The 21,983-nt window shown below is 32.4% G+C and overlaps 1 protein-coding gene across 1 annotated transcript; it reads right to left on the minus strand.

Moving 5' to 3' along the window:
• Positions 1 to 379: 379 nt before the first annotated feature.
• LOC124354092 lies at positions 380 to 14,126 on the minus strand. The gene is made up of 4 exons (XM_046804298.1): positions 13,918 to 14,126; positions 11,974 to 12,100; positions 8,456 to 8,682; positions 380 to 615 (listed from the first exon to the last, which is right to left on the minus strand). The coding sequence occupies exons 1-4, from the start codon at positions 14,071 to 14,073 to the stop codon at positions 433 to 435; spliced, it is 693 nt and encodes a 230-aa protein (XP_046660254.1). The 5' UTR covers positions 14,074 to 14,126; the 3' UTR covers positions 380 to 432.
• Positions 14,127 to 21,983: the final 7,857 nt, after the last annotated feature.

Here is a 21,983-nt window from a genome sequence, read left to right on the forward strand (position 1 = left end):
TTCACTACTCTTTTTACTTCTGATAATTTCAATATAACAGTGAATCGATTTATGGTTCTGTATACTCTCAATGGTGTTTACTGGGAACTAGAGAGGTTTTAATTTTTTTTAAATAGAAAAATCAGATCGATGAGGTGTTAATACAATAATTTTAGTCATAACATATAAGAAGTAGCTGCAGAAAAAAAGCATGAGCAATCAATCAATTACAACTAGTTAAAAATAAAGTATTTTTCAGTTACAATTTGGTAATGTATATGACCACAACAAAAGAAGAGTATCTACTGAAATAAATTGTAACTGCTGCCAATAGCATTGCAAATCCGAGATACATTGTGTTAGAGTAAATTAAACGTTACATAAATAATCGTAACATATATCCTATTACGGCACATTTTAAACCCATTTATTTCAGTCTATACAATAATCTATTTATCCAATTTTCTGTCTGCATATCTTTTTTATTTGTTGGGCAAGATTTTCATTTTGATACTCAAGGTGACGACTGTGGTTAATTTGTTGAACTAACTGCTTTTGTAATTTGAGCCTATTGTTCTGTACACAAGCCTCGATCACTGAGTTCAGCTCATCAATTCTTCGTTGTAGATGTGCCTCCTAGAATCACAAATGGAACGTTAACTACATGGAGGTAAGATTTCAATATACAAAATTAGTTGAGTTTTTATATACATAAAAGTTTTAATATTTAGTTAGAAAAACAATAACATTGAAGTTTGATTGGCATGTTAATTATTTATTTTATTATTATTATTGTTATACTTCATACGAATATTTTCATAAATATTGAGTCTATTCTATCTTATTTTTAATTTTAGTGAATAAAACTTTAGCAAACTTTCCAGTATGAAATGCATTTTTTGTAATGCCTAATCTTTTTCTTATTGGTATTTGAAAAAGGTTTGGTTTTTTATTCACTCGAGATCTCGTTGAAAGTGTATTCTATGTTTAAAACGTCTCAAAGCTTTAAAAAACAAGTTTGTATACAGGTAAGGCAGACCAACCATGTGATATTTATAGTGATCATATGAATTAACTCGGACACTTTTTCTTTCATTATACCCTTTTTATTTAACCCAGAGTCTATAGAATTATTTTCAAATTTGAAAAATGTCCCAATATGGAGGTGGGAGTGAATTTTGAGAAATTTTTTAGTGAAAACTTGAGTTGTGTGATACATTATTTTAAAGTTCTCAATACACTGACAATTGTATTGACTAGTGCCTCCCAGAAAACTAGCCGTGAGGTGGAGAAACAGTCGTGATCTTAGAGTCGGACACTTGAACTTGAGGTCGTTAAACATCGGTTTTGATGAGATGTGTTCATTAGTGGCTGATCCACGAACAGATGTAGAAACTATAGGTGGAGGGGTTGTGCTGTACCTGAAAGAAGGTTTAACGTACCAGCAATATTCCCTGCCAGAAAATCTTGATCCTAGTATTGAACATGTTTCCGTTGTACTGAGGGTGAAGGGAGTCAGGCTTGGCTTGTGTTTGTTATTTAGGCCACCCTGCATTAGGTACACTCGTCTAAGAGGATTTTTTTTCATGCTTTGTTTGTTGATTTAGTGATGGAAGCCACTTCAGTAATATACTTGGGACATACAAATAAACCTTATGTCGAATACAGATCAAGATTTTTATTGTTATTTTATTATTAGTTTAATCTAGCTAGATCTTGATTTCACAAGAGTAGATTTGCAAAACAATGATGTATCGTTGAAATAAGCTTGCTGAATAAAAGCATTTTTATTTATTTATTATTGCTTTTGATACAAATGAACTAAAACATTGACTGTTTAATTACGTATTAAGTTATTTTTACTATAATATGGGTGCCACCAAAGTCTTTCCAAGTTTATTACAGAGGTATTCTTTTAGTAAGCATGTGGTAGGGACAGTTTCAAATGGATTTTCTCAATTTTGCAAACTGATCAGGCTTAAAGTGTACCACATGAAGCCTAATACTCCTAATTTTAAAATCATTATATATATAAACTGTTAAATTACATTAAAATACAAAACCAATATTTAATACATATTATTGTGAGGCCTTTCGATATCCAAGATACCTTCATCAGACACATCACAAAATAAATACAGAAAAGTAAATTTGATTATTAATAATAGTTAACATATGTGATTTAATAATAATTTGTCCTTTGGTGGCGTAGTGTGTAAATATAATTAAATTATTACTGGTATTATACTATATAAAATTTTGAATGTTATTTTTGTAATTTTCGTTTTAGTAATATTGAATTTTGAATTGGTCCATCTTCTTGATTTAATAGATCTTCTGTGTTTGTTTGATTTATGTAATATGATTCCCATGCATTTAAATATTTTGGAGTGTTAACATGTTTTAATAGTTTTAAGTTTTTTCTGTGATATAGTACGTCCGTATTGATGCAGTGGTGTGCGACGGCAGATTTTTCTTTTCTGTTGAATTTAATGTGGGAGCAATGTTCTTTATATCGTGTATGAATTTTACTTCTTGTTTGTCCAAATGTAATTTTTTTGTTGCAGTCATCACATTTAATTTGGTATATACCTGATTTATTAATAATTTCCTTCTTCATCTTTTGGATTTTTTTAATTTATTCTTCAATTGACTTGTTGTTTTTATATGTGATGTTTTTTATTTGTATGTTTTTTTGAATGATTTTTTGTACATCTTTTAGATATATTTGTCCATGTAGTGCTTATCCAATTTGTGTTTGTGTCTTTAATAGGTAAAAGTGTTGTCTTTGACTTTTTGTCATGTTTCTTTTTTGCTTTTTTAAATATATGTTCGTCTAAATCTGTTTTTATATCCATTAAAAACGGCAACATCTTTTATATACTGAAGTTCTTTTTTGAATTTTTCTTGTGATAAAGGAGTGTTTAATAATCTATATATCAATGAATGGAAGACTGCTCGTTTTTGTGTTGGTGGATGGTTTGAGTCATTTGTTATAAAACGATCAGTGTGTGTTTGGTTTACGATATATATCGAATTCTAATCGCTTTGAAATTGTGTTTTTTATTACTAAAATATCTAAAAATGGAAGTGAGTTGTTTGGATTCAATTTCATGAGAGTAAATTTAAAATGCTGGAGTAAAATGAATTTAGGTGATTTTATAAAGATATTAAGGTTTTCATTTTTGTTGAACACTGCAAATATATCGTCAACATATCGAATCCAAATTCTTGGAAAGTATGGTAGAGATTCTTTCACTAAAATTTCAAAGTGACTCATGAAAATATTTGCAATGAAGCATGACAAAGGATTTCCCATTGCTGTTCCATTAGTTTGAAAATAAAATAAGTTTTTTGAATTGAAAACAATTTTGATTCATACATAGATTAATTAGAAGCATGAACTCTTCAACTTCTTTGCTTGATAAATGTAATAGACTGAAGCCAATCTTGTATTAAGAGAATCGTAGTGTTCATAGGTACATTAGGTTATAGAGAAGTAACATCAAAAGATACTAAGTACTCATCATCTCTTCAATTTCAATATTTTTTACTAAATTTAAAAATTCATATCTGTTTTTTATTGCTAATGAAGGAAATTGTGGTAGCTCTTTAAGTCTGGTTTGCAACCATTTAGACAGTAAATATGTTGGAGAATTTATTGATGACACTATAGGTCTCATTTCCTTTCCAGGTTTGTGAACTTTCGGTAAACAGTATAATCGAGGTAGAATGGGGTTTGGATATTGTAAGCTTTCTGCATATTTCACTATTGATTACTATTTTACATTGTCTCATAGACTCTGAAGTTGAATGGGTAAATTTTGTAAGTGGATTTTTTGTTGAAAGTTTTGTATGGTCCTTTACTTAACATACTGTTTTTACTCTTTCATAATAATCATCTTGATTCAAGATTACTATTGAATTTCCTTTGTCTGATTTTAAATAAAACACATTTTTATTTTGTAACTTGTGTAATGCGTCTTTATTTTTCTTATCTTCGTTGTGGAATGTTAGTTTTTTTGAACTATTTAAGCTATTAGATATAGCTGAGTAAACATCAGATCTAATTAATGTTTTTTTGATTTGAGTTTAAATTTTTGAATGTTTGTTTCAATATCAATTACTAATGAATCAATGTCTTTTGAATCACGGAAGTTGAAGTTTAAACCTTTATTCAAAAGAGATATTTCATCGTTTGAAAATGATGTAGAAGATAAATTTTTTAACTAAGCTTTGATTTGGGAATACATTTTTATTATTATTTTCAGGTTTAATTTGATTCTTTATTAAATTATCAAACTTCTTTCAAGTGTTTTCATTTTTCTATTACATTTAAACTCAATACTCTGAAGCAGTTTTTGGTATCGTTCTTCAAATATGTCATAATATACTGGTGACAACTTTTTGGTAATTTTTAAATGCTGTTCCATAGCTTCTAATTCCAAAGAATTTTGTTTTGAATACATATTTTTTATTTCCAAACTAAGCCAATTCAATTTTGCATCATGAAGAACCTTATTAGTTTGTCGTGTTTTTAATAGGTATGTTTATTTTAATAAATTTAGGAAATACTTTGTTACGTTTACAATTTTTCAAAAAACGAATATCATAATCAATTAATCTTACTTTTTGTTTCAATTTGTGAAGTTTGTTAAGCTCTGCAGACTTGAGGGTCATGTTGAAATGATAATAATAACTTAATAACTTTATAAATCACCTAAATTCATTTTACTCCAGCATTAAATTTACTCATGAAATTGAATCCAACAACTCACTTCCATTTTTAGATATTTTAGTAATAAAAAACACAATTTCAAAGCGATTAGAATTCGATATATATCGTAAACCAACACACACTGATCGTTTTATAACAAATGACTCAAACCATCCACCAACACAAAAACGAGCAGTCTTCCATTCATTGATATATAGATTATTAAACAACACTCCTTTATCACAAGAAAAATTCAAAAAAGAACTTCAGTAATAAAAGATGTTGCCGTTTTTAATGGATATAAAACAGATTTAGTCGAACATATATTTAAAAAAGCAAAAAAGAAACATGACAAAAAGTCAAAGACAACACTTTTACCTATTAAAGACACAAACACAAATTGGATAAGCACTACATGGACAAATATATCTAAAGATGTACAAAAATCATTCAAAAAACATACAAATAAAAACATCACATATAAAAACAACAAGTCAATTGAAGAATAAATTAAAAAATCCAAAAGATGAAGAAGAAATTATTAATAAATCAGGTATATACCAAATTAAATGTGATGACTGCAACAAAAAAAATACATTGGACAAACAAGAAGAAAAATCATACACGATATAAAGAACATTGCTCCCACATTAAATTCAACAGAAAAGAAAAATCTGCCGTCGCACACCACTGCATCAATACCGGACATACTATATCACAGAAAAACTTAAAACTATTAAAACATGTTAACACTCCAAAATATTTAAATGCATGGGAGTCATATTACATAAATCAAACAAACACAGAAGATCTATAAATCAAGAAGATGGACCAATTCAAAATTCAATATTACTAAAACGAAAATTACAAAAATAACATTCAAAAATTTATATAGTATAATACCAGTAATAATTTAATTATATTTACACACTACGCCACCCAAGACAAATTATTATTAAATCACATATGTTAACTATTATTAATAATCAAATTTTACTTGTACTTTTGTATTTTTTGTGATGTGTCTGATGAAGGTATCTTGGATATCGAAAGGCCTCACAATAATATGTATTAAATATTGGTTTTGTATTTTAATGTAATTTAACAGTGACCAATATAAGCTCCATCTACAGCATATAAACTATTGTTTGATTTTTTAGTGTTTTATATTGGATTCGACAGACTGCGTTACGACACATAATACAAAGCAAATTGATACTTAACAGCTGTTAACACTTTCAGCTGAAGTTCATTAAAGAGGCAGAAAAATTTGCTTACATTAAAATTTTAGAAAATATTTTATTATTTGTTTGAAGGTTATTTTTGACAATGGAACGATTGTGAAGGAAACAGGATTTTTTCGGACATTTGCCATCGTTCAGTGAAACAAGAAATCAGTAACACTACGTTTCGATATTTTGTTATTGTGAACTGTTTGATCAGTAGTGTAATGCAGATTGCAAAGACGAAGTTATTATGTAATTTTAAATTTTGATTGCATCAATGATCAATAAACCATCTAATGCCATGGAAATACTATTTATACGCTGTTATAAAAACTACCTTATCGTACAAAGCTGTGAATGTTTGCACATAAGGTAATCAAATCTCGTTAGCTTCGTTTGAAATTATGAATGGCATTTTTACTGTAGTTGAAGAAAAGCAAATGGGGATAACACACTCTTGCCCTTATACTAGAAGCGTATACCCTTATACATTTATTAATCAGTGTAAATATCAAAATCATGAGCACCAAAAATTAATCTAAGCTGGATTCTGAAACCAACATATGAGACCACTTTTTTGGTTAGTGCAACAGCATAATTCAATTGTGGAACCGTAAATAGATTAGAGCGGGAGTGAATTTAAATGACCGGAACAGACTTATTGACTGCAGGAACTTTTTAGTTGTGTGATACACTTTCGTCATTGAGGCAAAGAGGCAAATTGTTATTGTTATTGAAATCGTCAGAGAACTTCAATAAATTAATATGGCATGTTCGAGGGAAATACGAATCTTATAAAAACTGTTTCACTTTACAACTTCAGGATCCCCAAAACACTATTCTTTAAACTTAAATCTAAAATGGATCAGGAGATTGGAATAGCTTTGAGTGACTGTTGATTGTTTCAGGACTGTTTATTATGTTATAGAAAAAGAATATATGAATATATTGTCCGGTTTTTCAACAGGAAATTGTGTGCAAAGCAACGGGTAACTGCTAGTATCAATGTATGATTGGTACATTATAATAAAGATCTGTTCAAAGCAAACATTTTTTGTCTGTTTCGAAGTGTCCATAAATGGCAGTCTAAAAGCGGGATTCAAAATTTAACTAACAAATTTAAGTAATTCCCATTCAGTGATTAATTTGGAAGATGAGAGCTCTAAATTATTCTCTCACCTCTTAACAGGACCAAATGATGACATGGAACTCAACCCAACCTATTGCATTAGCCTACAATGACCTAATCATGAAATCAAAAAAAGAACTCTAATCAGATTCAACTAATGACAAACAAGGACATGCAAACAGTCATATGTTGAAACAAGGCTGGTCTATGTCTGGCCTGTAGCAACAACACCTCAATTTTAAAGAAGTGTTGGGGGTTTTATATGACACATTTTCTACCTCGATAATCAGAATTTATAATAATAAGCATGGTTTGAACAATTTAATGTAATTATCATATATGACAGTTATCAAAGTCTTGGATGTTAAAGTGTCAGTTACTGAAAGCGATACTTTAATGTAATCTGAGTTCATGAGGTATGAATGAGAAGATCTAATCAACAACCACTATTCTTTTATTGTTAAACCAGCAGTTATCTGCAACTTTCTGTGCGATTTTCTATTGAATAACAGGTACATAGGCATGTTATTTATAATGGCATAATAAACACTCCTGAATATGATTGGATGTTCCAATCTTCTGATGAATTTCAGGGTAACTAAAATTTAAGTTTAGAGAGCATTGTTTTGAGACCCTGAAGTCAGAGTGACATAATTTTTATGGTTACTAATGAAATATACTTACATATTTTACTATAGTATTTGAATGAATAGCTCTAAAAATGTCAGTGACACTAGAAATATTTAAGGTTAGAGCGGAGGAATTTTGTAGTAATCTTAGTGAAAGCACATATGGTGTGATGAAGCCCTATAATAATTTTGATTTGGAAGTAGACATGTTTACGGTACGAATTATATCAGTGTTCATTGCTGAGAGGTTCAAAAGGTAAACAAAATTTCCACGGGATCTTATTTCAGGTTTAGCGTGTGAAGAAGCATATCTGGTTCTGATCAGTTATCTTATACATTCACCATGGTTGAGGTTTCTTTGTTTCCATGATCGAAAGAATAAATACATACTTGGTCTGAGAAGCCTACTTTATTCAAGTGTACTTCTGACCCTAGTAATCTTCTCCTAGTATAAATTATGCCCAGTGCCACAGTAGTGTTTTCATTATTGCCCTGATTAAGAAAAGATTTAAGATTGGAAATAGATTACAATGACCAGAAATAGATACTTTTAGAATGAAGTAGACTTATCAGACCAACATATTTTCTAGTTATGTTGTAAGGCATACATGTGCCAAATTTCATCTTTCTGGTATATCGGGAAGTTGGAGAATTATTGATGAGTGAGTGAGGGCTTTACCTTTTATATGTAGAGATTTAAAATCTTCACTTCACAAAATCCAGTTGTTTAACAATTAAATAGTCTAACAGTAGCAAAATAATGTAAGTAACCAACCGAAAACTGTTTTTGCTTTGCAAGAGTCAGGTACTGGTCACACATGCGGGCAATCATTCTGTTCTTGGCTGCCAGTTGGTTATGCAGTAGACTGATATGTTCCTGCAGACAGCTTATGTGGTCAGTTGTTTGGTTCACCTTCAGCTCATACCCTCGCACCATATCCTGCAGCTGTTGACTTGTCCTCACAAATACTGAGACTATCTCATCTCGTCCCACATCACTCACTGTGGAACAACATTGACAATTACTGCAATTAGTATTGCAAGTTAACTGATGTCTGTCATTTAATTTGCCTTTTGTTTATACCTTTGCACTATATATACGAGTGCATAAATATTGAAAATGTAATGTTTGTCACCTGCTGATTTTTAGACACATTCCAAATCAGCAAACAGGAGAATTGTCAGTAAAAGTTAAGAATCTAATTACTGCCATTCAATCTCAAAACTCATATCTCAGACTAACAAATTAATTATTCATACTACAAAATGCTATCAATTTTTGTCACAGATATAATTGTAATGTAAAATCCAATCCTATAATGTACATTTTTATTTCTTTCCATTTGGTATTCACCCCTAAATGGTACCCTCAATGTCAAATTAAATCTATGCCTGAAAAATGGTCATGTATAATCAAATTATTTATACAGAGTCCAAAAAAGACAAATTTCTTATTACTCTTAGGCCAAGAGAGTAAAATTGGTATACTATAAACTTGTATATTTCATTAATTTGGAAGGAAGATGGACAGCCTTAAAGAAACGTTCAAACAAAATAATGTGTCATTCTTGAATTATAATATTCAATTGTGTGCATGTCTGAAACTCTATTTACATAGTATATATAAATATTGAATAGTTAATAAATACCAATTCATGTAATTATATATACGAGGATCACTTTGAAAGTTTTGAGATACCAGCAGACAGTGCATACTACAATAATCTTATCATTCTTGTCTGATTATCCAGCACCAATCAGTATCTGTCAGCTACTTGGGTTCATATTAGCCACAGGTCAGGTAGGCCAGCATTAAGTGATGACCTTCAGCTTAAAGTTTTTAAGCATTTAGCTAGAGCCCTAAAAATCTATGTGCAGACTCTCTCAAACAGAATGTTTCAAGAACTTTTGTGTGGAGGATTTCGCATAAAGCCAAATTCAAACCTCACATACCTTGCTTCATAGATGGGCTACTGGTAAACGATCCTGATTGTAAGCGTCAGTTTGCTAGATGTTCAATAAATTACAAGACAGTGATAGTTGTTTTCTAAGATATACTGAAGTACAAAAAAAGTGGGACACTCAATATTTTTCAATCTTTTAATGTTATAATTGATGTAAAACCAAAAACCAAACTGAAAAGTGTTCTTTACACATTTCTGCAACAAACGAAAAACAATGTACAAAGATTTATTCGTAATTACAAGTTAATTCCTAAAAAAAACTTAAAATTCAAAAAAAGGAGAAAGAAATTAAATGGTTAGAATGATATTTTCTTGGAGTAGTCCAAAGGCGTTTTAGTATCTTGTGTTCCCACCTCGGGCTCTGATGACTGCCTGTAGTGGTGATCAAGCCCTGTATCACCTCCTGGTCCAAGTTATTCCACTCCTCCTGCAGGGCCTGGCCAAGCTGTTGCAAAGAGTGTAACTCATCTCGACGATTTCTTATTGCTCTTCCCATGACATCCAGATGTGTTCTAATGGATTAAGATCCGGGCTGTCTGCTGGCCATTCCATTACTTCAATTCCAACTTCACGTAATTTTGCACCACCCTTGCGGTGTGTGGACGAGCATTACCTTGCATCAGCATGAATCTATGACCCACAAATCCAGCAAAAACCACTACATGTTCTGACAAAACCTCTTCCACATACCCTTCAGCATTTAATGTTCCTCTATTAACAATTACAAGCTCAGTGTCTCTTGGCGATATTGCACATTGAGCAAACCTCTCTCCAGCCCGTCTCCACACTCTTTCACGACCATCTGGTGATCTCAGGGAGAACCGAGACTCATCGGTCCACAGCACTGGGCTCCACTGCTCTGCAGTCCAATTTACGTGAGTTCGAGCAAACTCCAAACGAGCTCTTCGGTGGCGCGGGAGCAGCCTGTAGCTGGGCGATAAGCTCCAAATCCCACCTCCTGTAACCTTCTTCTGACTGTTTGTGTGGAAACATTCACTCCACGGGCTCTCATAAGCTCATTACAAACTTCAACAGAAGTTCGGAACCGATTTCGCAAACTTACTGACACAACAAAACGATCATCTCTGGCACTTGTTTTTCTGTTATGGCCTGATCCCTGCTTCCTTTCATAACTTCCTGTTAATCTAAAGCAGAATCACAGCTCTGCTTATGCTGGATCTAGGGAACCCTGTGATGTTTTTTACTTCTTGCAATGTTAAGCCACTATCAACTAGAGCAACGGCTCTGGCACAATCTGTTGGTGACAGAGGAATTTTCTGTTGTTGTCTAAGCTGGGAATGACCTGCAGTAATGGATAGACACACAGACTGAGGCAGGCAATGATCACAAAGGGGTTGAAAGTTCACTTCTAAGCTGATAAGGAAGACATTATTTTAGACTCATGATAAGATTAGCAATATTAATAAAGTAAGCAAGATGTTTCAGGATAGATTTGAAGCAATCATGTGACGAATCAGCTACAGGTAAGAGAAATGTAGAAATATTTAATTTTAAATAAAATATTACACAGTTAAAACAATTTAAAAGCTTGTCCCACTTTTTTTGTCCCTCAGTGTAGTTTGAAATGATGCGACAACATTCACATTATAAGACTATGTGAACAGATACAACTGTACCTATCAATATACAGATAATCGTAGAAAAACTCTGAGTGGTACCGTAGTTAAATCAATCCAGTGTTACTCTTTACACTCATTACATGAGGTGCTATATCATGTAATGAGTAATTTATTGTGCTTTGCTTCTTTGATGGAAGAGTAACTGGAGAAGTACTTGCAAATGTTAGAAACGTCATTCTGTGATTATAAATAACTTATGACGACTTCAATGAATTTTACTTTTCAATATTATGGAGCTACACGCAATATATCACACAACAGCTGTGTAAAACTATGTTTATGAGCTATTCAATGGGAAATTAATTGGATGACGAAGGGCAATTTAATTTTGACACAAGTCTCATCTTACACCAATGATTTTTTTCTTTTTGGGTGTTGTTATAGATAAAATCTATTCTACAAAATAGCAAACAATTGAAGATTTTAAAGAAGCTACTTAAAACACACTTTTAATTATATCGATTCTAATAAACGATCATAAATATGTGTGATCCGATCATAACTTAAGTGATCCAGGTTGTCTGATGACATTTATCATTCAAGATGGAATACAATTTGAGAAAGAATTTTTAAAATAATCCTGTAGCTTCAATAAAGTATATTCTCTTGTAAACTGAAATCTGTTTTTTATATTATATTAAATGGGTAATGGACTCTATGCACACCTAGTAATATGTATATTTACTTACACGAAGTCTGCATTTTTAAATTCTGATTTTGCTTGTCAACGTATGAAGATTTTTCAGATATCAGTTCTTTACTCAGAGTCATTGAATATGGAATCTGCTGGAAATTTTTTTTCAAACTGCAGTTTACCTTGAATCATAGCATAACATCAAACAGAATATTTCACAGGTTTTGATCATTATTTATTTTGTAATGAATGTGGAATCAAGTTTGTAGTATATAACATTATTGAATAAAATCAGACTACTTGTAAAATATATCAAAGTGTGCATGAGACAGTTGTATAAAAAGCTGGTTATAATAATAGACTGGTTATACAGTGTGCCTTGCTACTATTTAATAAAACGTTAGCACGTTGTTTAGCAGGTAATACACATTGTCTTACAAATAATACATGTTAACATGTGTCCTATGTGGCTTAGTTTAGAAGTTGTCTGCCTGTATGTGTGTTTTTAAAAACAATTATTAGCCTACCTCATGAATGGATTAAGATAAATTAATGAAACTCAGCAGATCCTTTATCACACTGAGTTACACAATCAAGCAAAATGTTAACTTTCTGCAGAGATCCATTTCTAATGGTGGGGGTTTAAAATGTTTAAACTTAAATTTTTGTAATCTACAAGTTTAACTAAAAAAATTTAAAATACAAAATATGTAGCTAATGTTAATTGAGTCGTTCATCTTTGTTTAACTTCCACTGAATCTGCAAGTGTCTGGCATTTGACGGTATATCATTCCAATTAGGTTTTATCATAAAGCCAAGGATAACTGAGAGAAACAGTTTTCCTCCTTATTATTAAGAAAAACTCATAGATAGGATTCATTAGACAAGATTACAAAAAAAAAAAAAAATAATAATAATACAAGTTACAAAGGTTTATAGTTGAAATGTGAAACTAAGTTTATTAAGCTTGTAGATTAGAACTCAGGTATAGAATATTAAAAAAAAAATGTTTAATGAACTACAGCAGTAAAGAAGTATTCTTTTATAAGAACATTAACCAAGATAAAGTGAGCTTAGTAGTGTTTCTAATGATTATGTTCTTGACAATCGAGTGTCACAGTGATATGAGATTGACGTACATGCCATACACTACAGTAACCTGTAGTAGCGAATGTATTAATTTTTGTAATACACAATATGTCACTATTGAGTCATTATCAAATTAACAAAAGTTTCTGTTTGTACAATTAACAAAAGTGGTATTTCTACATCCATACTATTTTTTTTTGGAAATTTTTGTTAAATCAGTAACATTGTAGCACTTTGTTTCACTACTACAGTGTTACTGGTTTTTCCTCCATTGGAAATGTTTGAAGAAAATCCTGTCACCTTCACAATCCTTCCATCGTCAAAAATGACTTTAAATAAAGAACTTTTGTACTTATCCATAAGTTTCAAAATTGTCAAGTTACAATGCGTTAGTGGGCAGCATCCGGGACAACTCTGCAATTAAAAGCGTGTTTCTTTTTAGAGTCCATATTTACAACTTTGATAGTTAAAAGTTTATTCCAATTAGAAATAGTAATATTAATATTTGTATTGATATTTGAAACAAAGTTGTGAAAACCATGTTGATAAAATACAAATGTATTTTTCAATTAACAGAGGTTTCTCTACAGATTGATTTGTTCACCCATTTAATGTTATATTAAATCTTCAATAAAATCAAACGCATAAAATGTTATCAGTTTCTCTGAGAATCAATTTATAGGTTTAATCTTAACATAAGTTGTTTGAAGATGGCTCTTCGTAGTGAGGCTACGAAATACTTCAAGAATCTAATGGTGAACAATGTTTTGAATCGGTGGTACTTACGATTTAAATGATATCCTCATGACACCGACCACGTACGCCAAGTACAGTAAGGTTAGAATAGCCAAAGTGCAGTTATTTTTTATATTACAAACATTATCTTAAGTGTGTACATATGCTATATTACCTTTTGTTCATCCTCAGTTTGGATTTTATAGTTGTTTTCCATATGTATAATTTTCTTTTTTGATGTTTCTCTAAAATAACTGAGAACGACCTGAACACAGAAAAGAACTAATGAACAGAAAACAGATAAATAGTAAGTGTAAGAAATATGAAACATGAATTTAATATATTTTTTTAGCTTAAATAAAATGTTTTAAATGTTTTCTCCAATAAAATATTAAGGTTTCCATGGATCTATAGCTCCATTTTGTTTACTTCATTTACAAAATTAGATTTTCGATCACTGATAAACTTGGGTCAATTTATCATATAATCGTATGACATATGTAGGCCTAGTCTTGTAACTGTAAAGGTTAATTATATCCTGATTAAAAAAAAATTATTTATATTATATTTGGAACTATATAGTATTGTACAACAACCAAATTAATTAACAAAGTTGGTAGCAACAACATGAAATGTTTAAATGGGATTGTGTTCACTGTGGAATGGGCTCGTGTGAATAAAGAATCTCATGACTATCAGTCAATTCCTGGAGGTCCTTGCTCCTTTCTCCTTAGTCTATGGAGGAGACAGCTCTCGTCTTGATATGACAGAATTATAAGTCAATACCAAATTGGTCATATATTGTGTGAGTTGTTTGTAAAGAACTCTATTTCAATTGTCATATATGCCACAGTTGGAAATCTCCAATAGTCCAATGCCTGATTGTCGAGGTATGGGGTACAGCTATGCTTGCGTTAACCAAACTAGAGTGTTTGGATGGCCATGTGTCTTTTAGAAGAATCGTTAGTATTATTTCTTAACGGTTTCATTTAAAAATACAAATTTGAGGTCTTTGTCGGTTTGGGTGCTAACGTAAGAAGGTGCCAAATACCTTATGAGTCTTTAATAGTAGTAGTACATTTGGCTAGAAAGCTTGCAATTTGTTTAAATTATTTTGCTGATCCAAACATATGAATACCAGTAGGCTTTTATAAATAATCAGCTTCTACTGTTAAAAATGGACAATATTAATCTCTTATAGTTCAGTGTTTTCAAGAAATGTTATAATCAAGATATTTTCTTAAAACTAATCAGCTGTTTTCAAATGAGTAAAACAATGTTAATGTAGTATAGATGGAGTCATATAAAATAATATTTCATTGAATTTAGTCTTTTATTTAAACATGAGGTGAGGCTCCTAGAAAATATAGAGGTTTAAATATAATATCTACTCCAGCAACAGGAGATTTTGGTTTTAGTAGGGCACATAATTTTACACCTTACATACTGAATTCTATTTGTTAATCTAACGTTGACAATCAGGTGTCCATCCTTGACAAACACCTTACCAAGTTCTCGTTCCATTCCTTCCGTTTTTTTATTTTAGTACAAATTTGGTATTTTATATTTAGTGCAAAGTGTTGGTGTATTATCTATTATTGTGGAATTCATTATACTGGTAGTGGCCGGCACAGTATCCTGGCTGTGTACCGCAGCCCATCACCTGATCTTGACCTTGAACTGTTTATTGATAATCTGGAGTCGTATTGTGATAGCAGGCCGCGGGACAGGACACACTGGCTGATAGGTGACGTGAACTGCTGTATTCTGCCGGATACACATAACCCAACGTCGCAACGTTACCTGGATGTGCTCTACGGCGCGGGCTATGTCTGTGGTATTAACTTACCCACTCGTGTCACCACAAATACAAATAGCTGCATTGATCATATTTTTGTCGACTCACGTACCACGAAAGATGTAAGATGCGGTGTAATTAAAGCCGAAATGACGGATCATTATTTTACAGTTGCTGCAATTAATAACAATATTACCAATTCTAAACTTAGTAAAACATATCACAACATTTTTATAGATTTCAAAAAAGTAGCACATCTCATTTCCGTAACTAATTGGGAGTCTGTAGTTGAAACAGACGACGTCAACACTTCTAGCGAGCTATTTGTTCATCAGATACAGACAATATTGAAAAACTCTACAGAAGATAAACACATTCCCGCGAAAGAAATAAAAATAAAACCGTGGATGACTAGAGGATTGGTTAAGTCGATCAGACACAGAGATAAGATTAGCAAACAATTAAAAAAACAACCTTTCAATCCTATTCTTATTGCTCAGTTTAAATCCTACCGGAATGTACTTAGTAATCTTATTAAAACGGCGAAAGAAGACTATTTTCGTAATAATATTAACGTGAACAAGAATAACGCGAAATTCCTATGGAAAAGTATTAACGAGATTACCGGTAATACTAAACGAAAAGAAGCTTTCAAAATTGACCCATTTTTGGAAGGGAATAGGGAGCCTGATAAAAGTGACGTGATTAAGGTTGCGGACACTTTCAATGATTATTATGTCGGTGTTGGGGCAGGGCTAGCCAGTGCTGTCCCTCCAGTGACTGAGCTTGTTATTGATGATGGTGACTTTGCAGTTGATTCGGCCCTCAGGCTGGTTCCCCTCACTCAGGATGATATTTTTCGGAGTGTCACCGAACTCAGGGGGGGCTCCGCTCCGGGGATTGACGGGATTCCCGCTAGGATCGTCAAAGACAATATTACCGAACTAATAAAACCACTGTTACATATTTTTAACTGTAGTATTTTAAAAGGGATTTATCCGAATGTTTTCAAAGTGGGTAAAGTTATTCCAATTTTTAAGGGGGGTCCGAAACACGAGTGTGTAAGCTATAGACCTATTACTTTATCTAGTGTACTAGCAAAAATCTTAGAGAAATGTGTTAAGAACCAACTTGTGAATTATTTAAAAATCAACAATATAATTTATCAAAACCAATTTGGATTTAGGAGCGATAGGAATTTGAATGATGCTTTATATTTGTTGACTAAAGAGTTACATGATGCTGTGGGAAAAAACAGGAAGGCTCTATTGGTATTTATTGATTTGGCTAAAGCGTTTGACACAATTAATCAGAACTTATTAATTAAGAAACTAAATTTCTTGGGGGCTCACGATACAACCTTGAACTGGTTTAAAGACTACTTCCGAGACAGAAGTCAGGTTGTCACAATTCAGGGGGAGCTGAGTTCGAGGAAGACCATACAGTACGGTGTAATTCAAGGAAGTACTTTAGGTCCTATATTATTCTTGATATATATGAACAATTTAGGTAAAATAAATATGGCAAATGGTAAAATATTTTTATACGCGGATGACACAGCTCTGTGTTTCGAGGGGTCCAGCTGGCCAGAGGTGTATGGGGCGGCTGAGCGTGGTCTAAACACTGTAAAGCGCTGGTTTGACCAAAATGGACTCACTATCAACGTCAAAAAAACAAAGTGCATGGCAGTGGCACTTCGGACGGGTCATGATCCGGACAATTTACACCTGAGGCTTCACACTTGTGGCGGAGTGGCTGGCTGTATGTCATGTGAATGTGTAGAGCGTGTATCTGAGTACAAGTATTTAGGAGTATTTTTCGATAATCGGTTGAAATGGACAGCTCATATCCAATATATAAGAAGTAAGTTGAGGAAACACATTTTTATTTTTAAAAAACTTTGTAATATATTAACATTTGATTTACTAAAAATGGTTATTACGCATTCGTACAGTCTATTCTGCAGTACGGAATTATTGCTTGGGGTGGGACATTTAAGAGCTCGCTGTTACCATTAGAAATCGTCCAAAAAGCAATTATTAAAGCTGCCTTGAAAAAAAATCGTCTTTATCCTTCAGATTTGTTATTTGATGAATTTAAGGTTTTTAACGTTAGACATTTATATGTTAGAAATATTATAATGTACATGTTCAAAAACCACAGTAATATTTTTAATCAAGTAAGCCATAGCTACTCGACCAGATTGGCAGTGTCCTCTGGGATTATTGCCCCAAAATTAGAGAAGTCCATCAATTGCACAAATTCACACTACATTGCAAATATAATTTTTCCTAAATTACCAGATTGTCTTAAGTTACCAAGTGTTTACAAATCCGTCACTTATAAAAAGAAAGTAACCTCATGGCTACTAAACATAGATAAAGTTGAGTTAGAATATTTTATAACTTCTTTGTATGCACATTAGCATAATTGTTGAACCTATGTTCGTTCATCGCTAGCATTGACAGTGGGTTGGTGTCATGATGTTGTAACTGTGTAGGATTGAGTGTTGATAGAGTGTCTTTTGATCGTGGTAAATATAGGGACAGGAAGGGGGAGATAAAAGTAAAGGGGAGCAGGGGGGGATAGAGAGGGGGGAGGGAGAGAGAGAGAGAGAGTGAGAGAGAGAGAGAGAGAGAGAGTGAGAGAGAGAGAGAGAGAGAGAGAGAGAGAGAGAGAGAGAGAGAGAGAGAGAGAGAGAGAGAGAGATTATGATGGTTATGTGTGGCGTGAGTGTATAAGTGTGTGAGAGGTTCCAAGCCTCCTAATTAACCGATATCTCGTATTTTGGATAAATTCAGTTTATATTCTTGTTATCATTTATGAATCATCCATTATCATATTATCATTTCTGCGGTTGTTATCTGGTTGTAATCTAATTGTCAAACACTTGCTTTGTTGTAGCTATGAAATATTTGTTTTTTCTTATATTACGAGCATACGAAGATTTACATTACTTTTTATGTTGATGAGTACATATTCATGCTGCTGATCACGTCTCGATCTCCACACACAGGCTATGCCCATGTGGAGATCATTTCCTGTTTTTGCATGTATGTTGAGATCTTTGTAACTATGAGAGAGGAAATAAATAAATATTCATATATTCATATTCATTTAATAACAAATCACCTTAAAGGGTATACAGCTATCTCGAAGTCCTCTTTCACGATCATAATTGAAACAAGTAATACCTACGTTCTGTTTACAAACAACCAAAACTGTGTGTTGAAATACTGTAGTATTGAGTATTATAAGGTAGATTAGGCTATAAGGTTTCCCATAGCATTATGACGTTTTCACTTCAAAAAGTTGATATTTTGTTAATTAATACTGACTGTAATTGAGTGTTTATGTTTGTATTTTCAAATACTGTATCAGAGTAGGATACACAAAGAAGGAATACGCTAAAAAAATATTTTGTCACTATTCTTGATATATAAATTACACTAATTATCAAATTGTTAATTTTTCCATTACTGCAGCCTGATTGTCGAGGTATGGGGTACAGATACCAAATTGGTCATATATTGTGTGAGTTGTTTGTAAAGAACTCTATTTCAATTGTCATATATGCCACAGTTGGAAATCTCCAATAGTCTTTTATTATTTAAACTAGCAGTTACCGCTTTACGCATGATTTCCTATTGAATAAAAAGTAAACACTCCTGAAAATAAGCAAGTCATTTTAAGATATTCCACTCTCCTGATCCACTTCAGAATAATTATTGTACTTTCAGTTTAAAGAACAAAGTTTTGGGGTCCCGAAGTCAAGAGCAACACAGTTTTTAATACCAACCAAATACACCATTTCTTACAACATTCCATAGTATTTTAACAAATAGATTTAACAACTGAACTGTTTTAGGACAGAATTAAGGAATACGAAGTCCATCTTACTAATCTTATTGAAAGCACTTATGATTTAATATAATGGAGCATTATAATAATTTTGATTTGGAAGTAGACATGCTTATGGTATGCACTATTACGATGTTTATTGTTAAGTGAGTCAAAAGCTAAACACAATTCCCACTTTCTCTTATTTGAGCCTTAGTGGGTGAAGAAGCGTTTTTGGTTCCAATAAATTATATTTTACACTACATAGGAAAGTTTGTCTTGTTGCCATGACAAAAAAATACTCTGTCTGAAAAACCTACTTCAGTCACAAATGCTGTACTTTCTGCCCTTGTATTCTACTTTCATACTAAAGTAGTATTTATAGTAACGGTAGTCTGTTTAGAAGGGCATAATATTCATGTGTGTCAAACTTCACCTTTCTAGGACAGCAGGAAGTTGAAAAACAAACTATAGTTTTTCTAAGGGTTGTAACCCCATTAAAACCTTCATGCTTGATTGATTTTCATTGCTTTATTCTTTTCTTTTAATGTGATGAGGAACATATGTGTCAAAGTTTACCTATTTAGGACAATGGGAAGTTAAATACCCCCTTTGGGATTGATCTTCATGAAAATACTTATGTTTTTCTATATAAGTGTGACTGTAACCATGATTCATTCCTTTTTTTGGTTAGGGCGCTGGTTGGGCACCACACCAAAAGGATCAATAGTTATGGGTGCTATGGCACCCAGTTTCTGATCAGCTCAGGGGTTTTTACTGTAGTATTAATATTGTGTACACACACACACACACACACACACACACACACACACACACACACACACACACACACACACACACATATATATATATATATATATATATTAGTATTTAAAGTTTACAATGTTTATTGTGCCTTGAAATGGTTTATTAAATTGTTTATTTTGACTTGTTTGATGAACTTGACTTGTTACTTTGACAGTTGGTTTTGGCCTCTCTGCATGGATAAAGCAAGATTTATAGATTTGTACTATGATTTCTTTTAGTATAGTCAATAATCATAATAGTAAGATTCTTTTTTCTTTATAATTTAAAAGCATACCATGGCTTGTGAAATGGAATCTTTTGAATAAATTAAAATCAATAGGACTGACATTACTCATTCTTGAGACTAGTTCCCCAATGTAGCTGTTGGCCAGTGCTATGTCTTAGTGTATTACATCACTCAGATGGACATCAAAGCGAGGAGGGATGTTTTTATACATACTGGCCTGTGTTCACTAGGAGTAAACACTTCTCCATTTCACAATTTCCAAATATAATTTCAGGAGATCCTTTCAACATATCATTAGTACTGGCTATTAGAATGATTGGTCGAATCTGTCTTAAACGTTTGAATATAAACATGTTCAATGTTAGGTCCAGACTTAACTACACCATCAATGGTAATTTTCCCTCTGTTGCAATGTTCAATAATTTGAGGGACATTCTTCCCATGGCTATCAGAATAAAATTCGATTTTTATATGTTTTTTGACAGGAAATCTTGTAGGATCATGGTCCTCTTTTCTTACTTAATCTATATACCACTCATTTGTGGTAATCGAGCAAGTACTAGAGCTAGGAGATGATGGATTAAGTACCAAATGTATTGGTTTGTATACTCTCTTTTCCAATAAATCTTAATTCAAGAAAAATTATGTTATATAGTCTTGATAATTTGAAGCTATATTTGACATGTTTTTTATTGAGTCTACTAGCTGTTAATTTATTCCTTTTTATTGTTATTGAGCAGGCAAGATAAAACTCCCTCTGTACAGATGAAAAATATTAAATCTTTTTAATTTAACTTCAAAAAAAAACAAAGTAAGAAATAAAGGAAAATAACAACATTTTTATTGAAAAGTTTCCAACAGAATGATTTACAAAAAGTTGATAGTAAACAACAACAATAATATATTATTATTATGCTGTACAAAATCTTATCAGCTTATCAATATACTGGATGTAAATCATCCCGTTTCCATTGTTTTTTGATACACTTAGTTCACCTTGTACGTTACTAAATCATTAAATCGTATGGGAAGAGTAACTGCTCTCCGGGGTCTTTTTGATCTGATGCTTTATTTTTATGTACTGGCAAAGAAACTTGGCCAGAAGAGGACTGTCCACTTGATTCAGCAGTCTGTGGTACCAACTCACTGTCGTCTAATCTGGCTTCACTTGACATAGCTGGTTCTGGAATACGGGGTTTCATGGATCTCTCTTTCCTAACATACACAGCTCCATTTTCACCATTCTCCACTTCATATGAATGATTTCCTCGTCTATTGACCACTTTATCCCTTATCCATAAGCCATCTTCAAGCGTCTTCTTGTACCAAACCTCTTTACGATCTTTTCTTTTAACCACATTCTTGTTTTATGTTTCTGCTGATCGGGCCCTGTTTTAAGTCAAACTTTCTTGAATATGTGCTGGATCCACAATTTCTCGTTTTGCTCTGATGTTTGGCAATTGCCACTTTAACCAGTGACACATCATTCTTTGTGCTGGGCTGAAGTTGGTCTTGTTCGGTGTGTTTCTTTGCAGGAGTAACATCTTGT

This window comes from Homalodisca vitripennis, chromosome 2, assembly GCF_021130785.1.
Source record: "Homalodisca vitripennis isolate AUS2020 chromosome 2, UT_GWSS_2.1, whole genome shotgun sequence".
NCBI classification, from domain to species: Eukaryota; Metazoa; Arthropoda; class Insecta; order Hemiptera; family Cicadellidae; genus Homalodisca; species Homalodisca vitripennis.

Excerpts from the sequence above, each read along its gene's own strand:
- LOC124354092 (XM_046804298.1), bottom strand. The coding sequence starts at position 14,073 with ATGTTTCATATTTCTTACACTTACTATTTATCTGTTTTCTGTTCATTA. Across the intron at positions 12,101-13,917 it reads AAACTGAGGATGAACAAAAG|GTAAACTGCAGTTTGAAAAA; the intron begins GTAATATAGCAT and ends CTATGATTCAAG. Across the intron at positions 616-8,455 it reads CAAAGCAAAAACAGTTTTCG|GAGGCACATCTACAACGAAG; the intron begins GTTGGTTACTTA and ends TTGTGATTCTAG.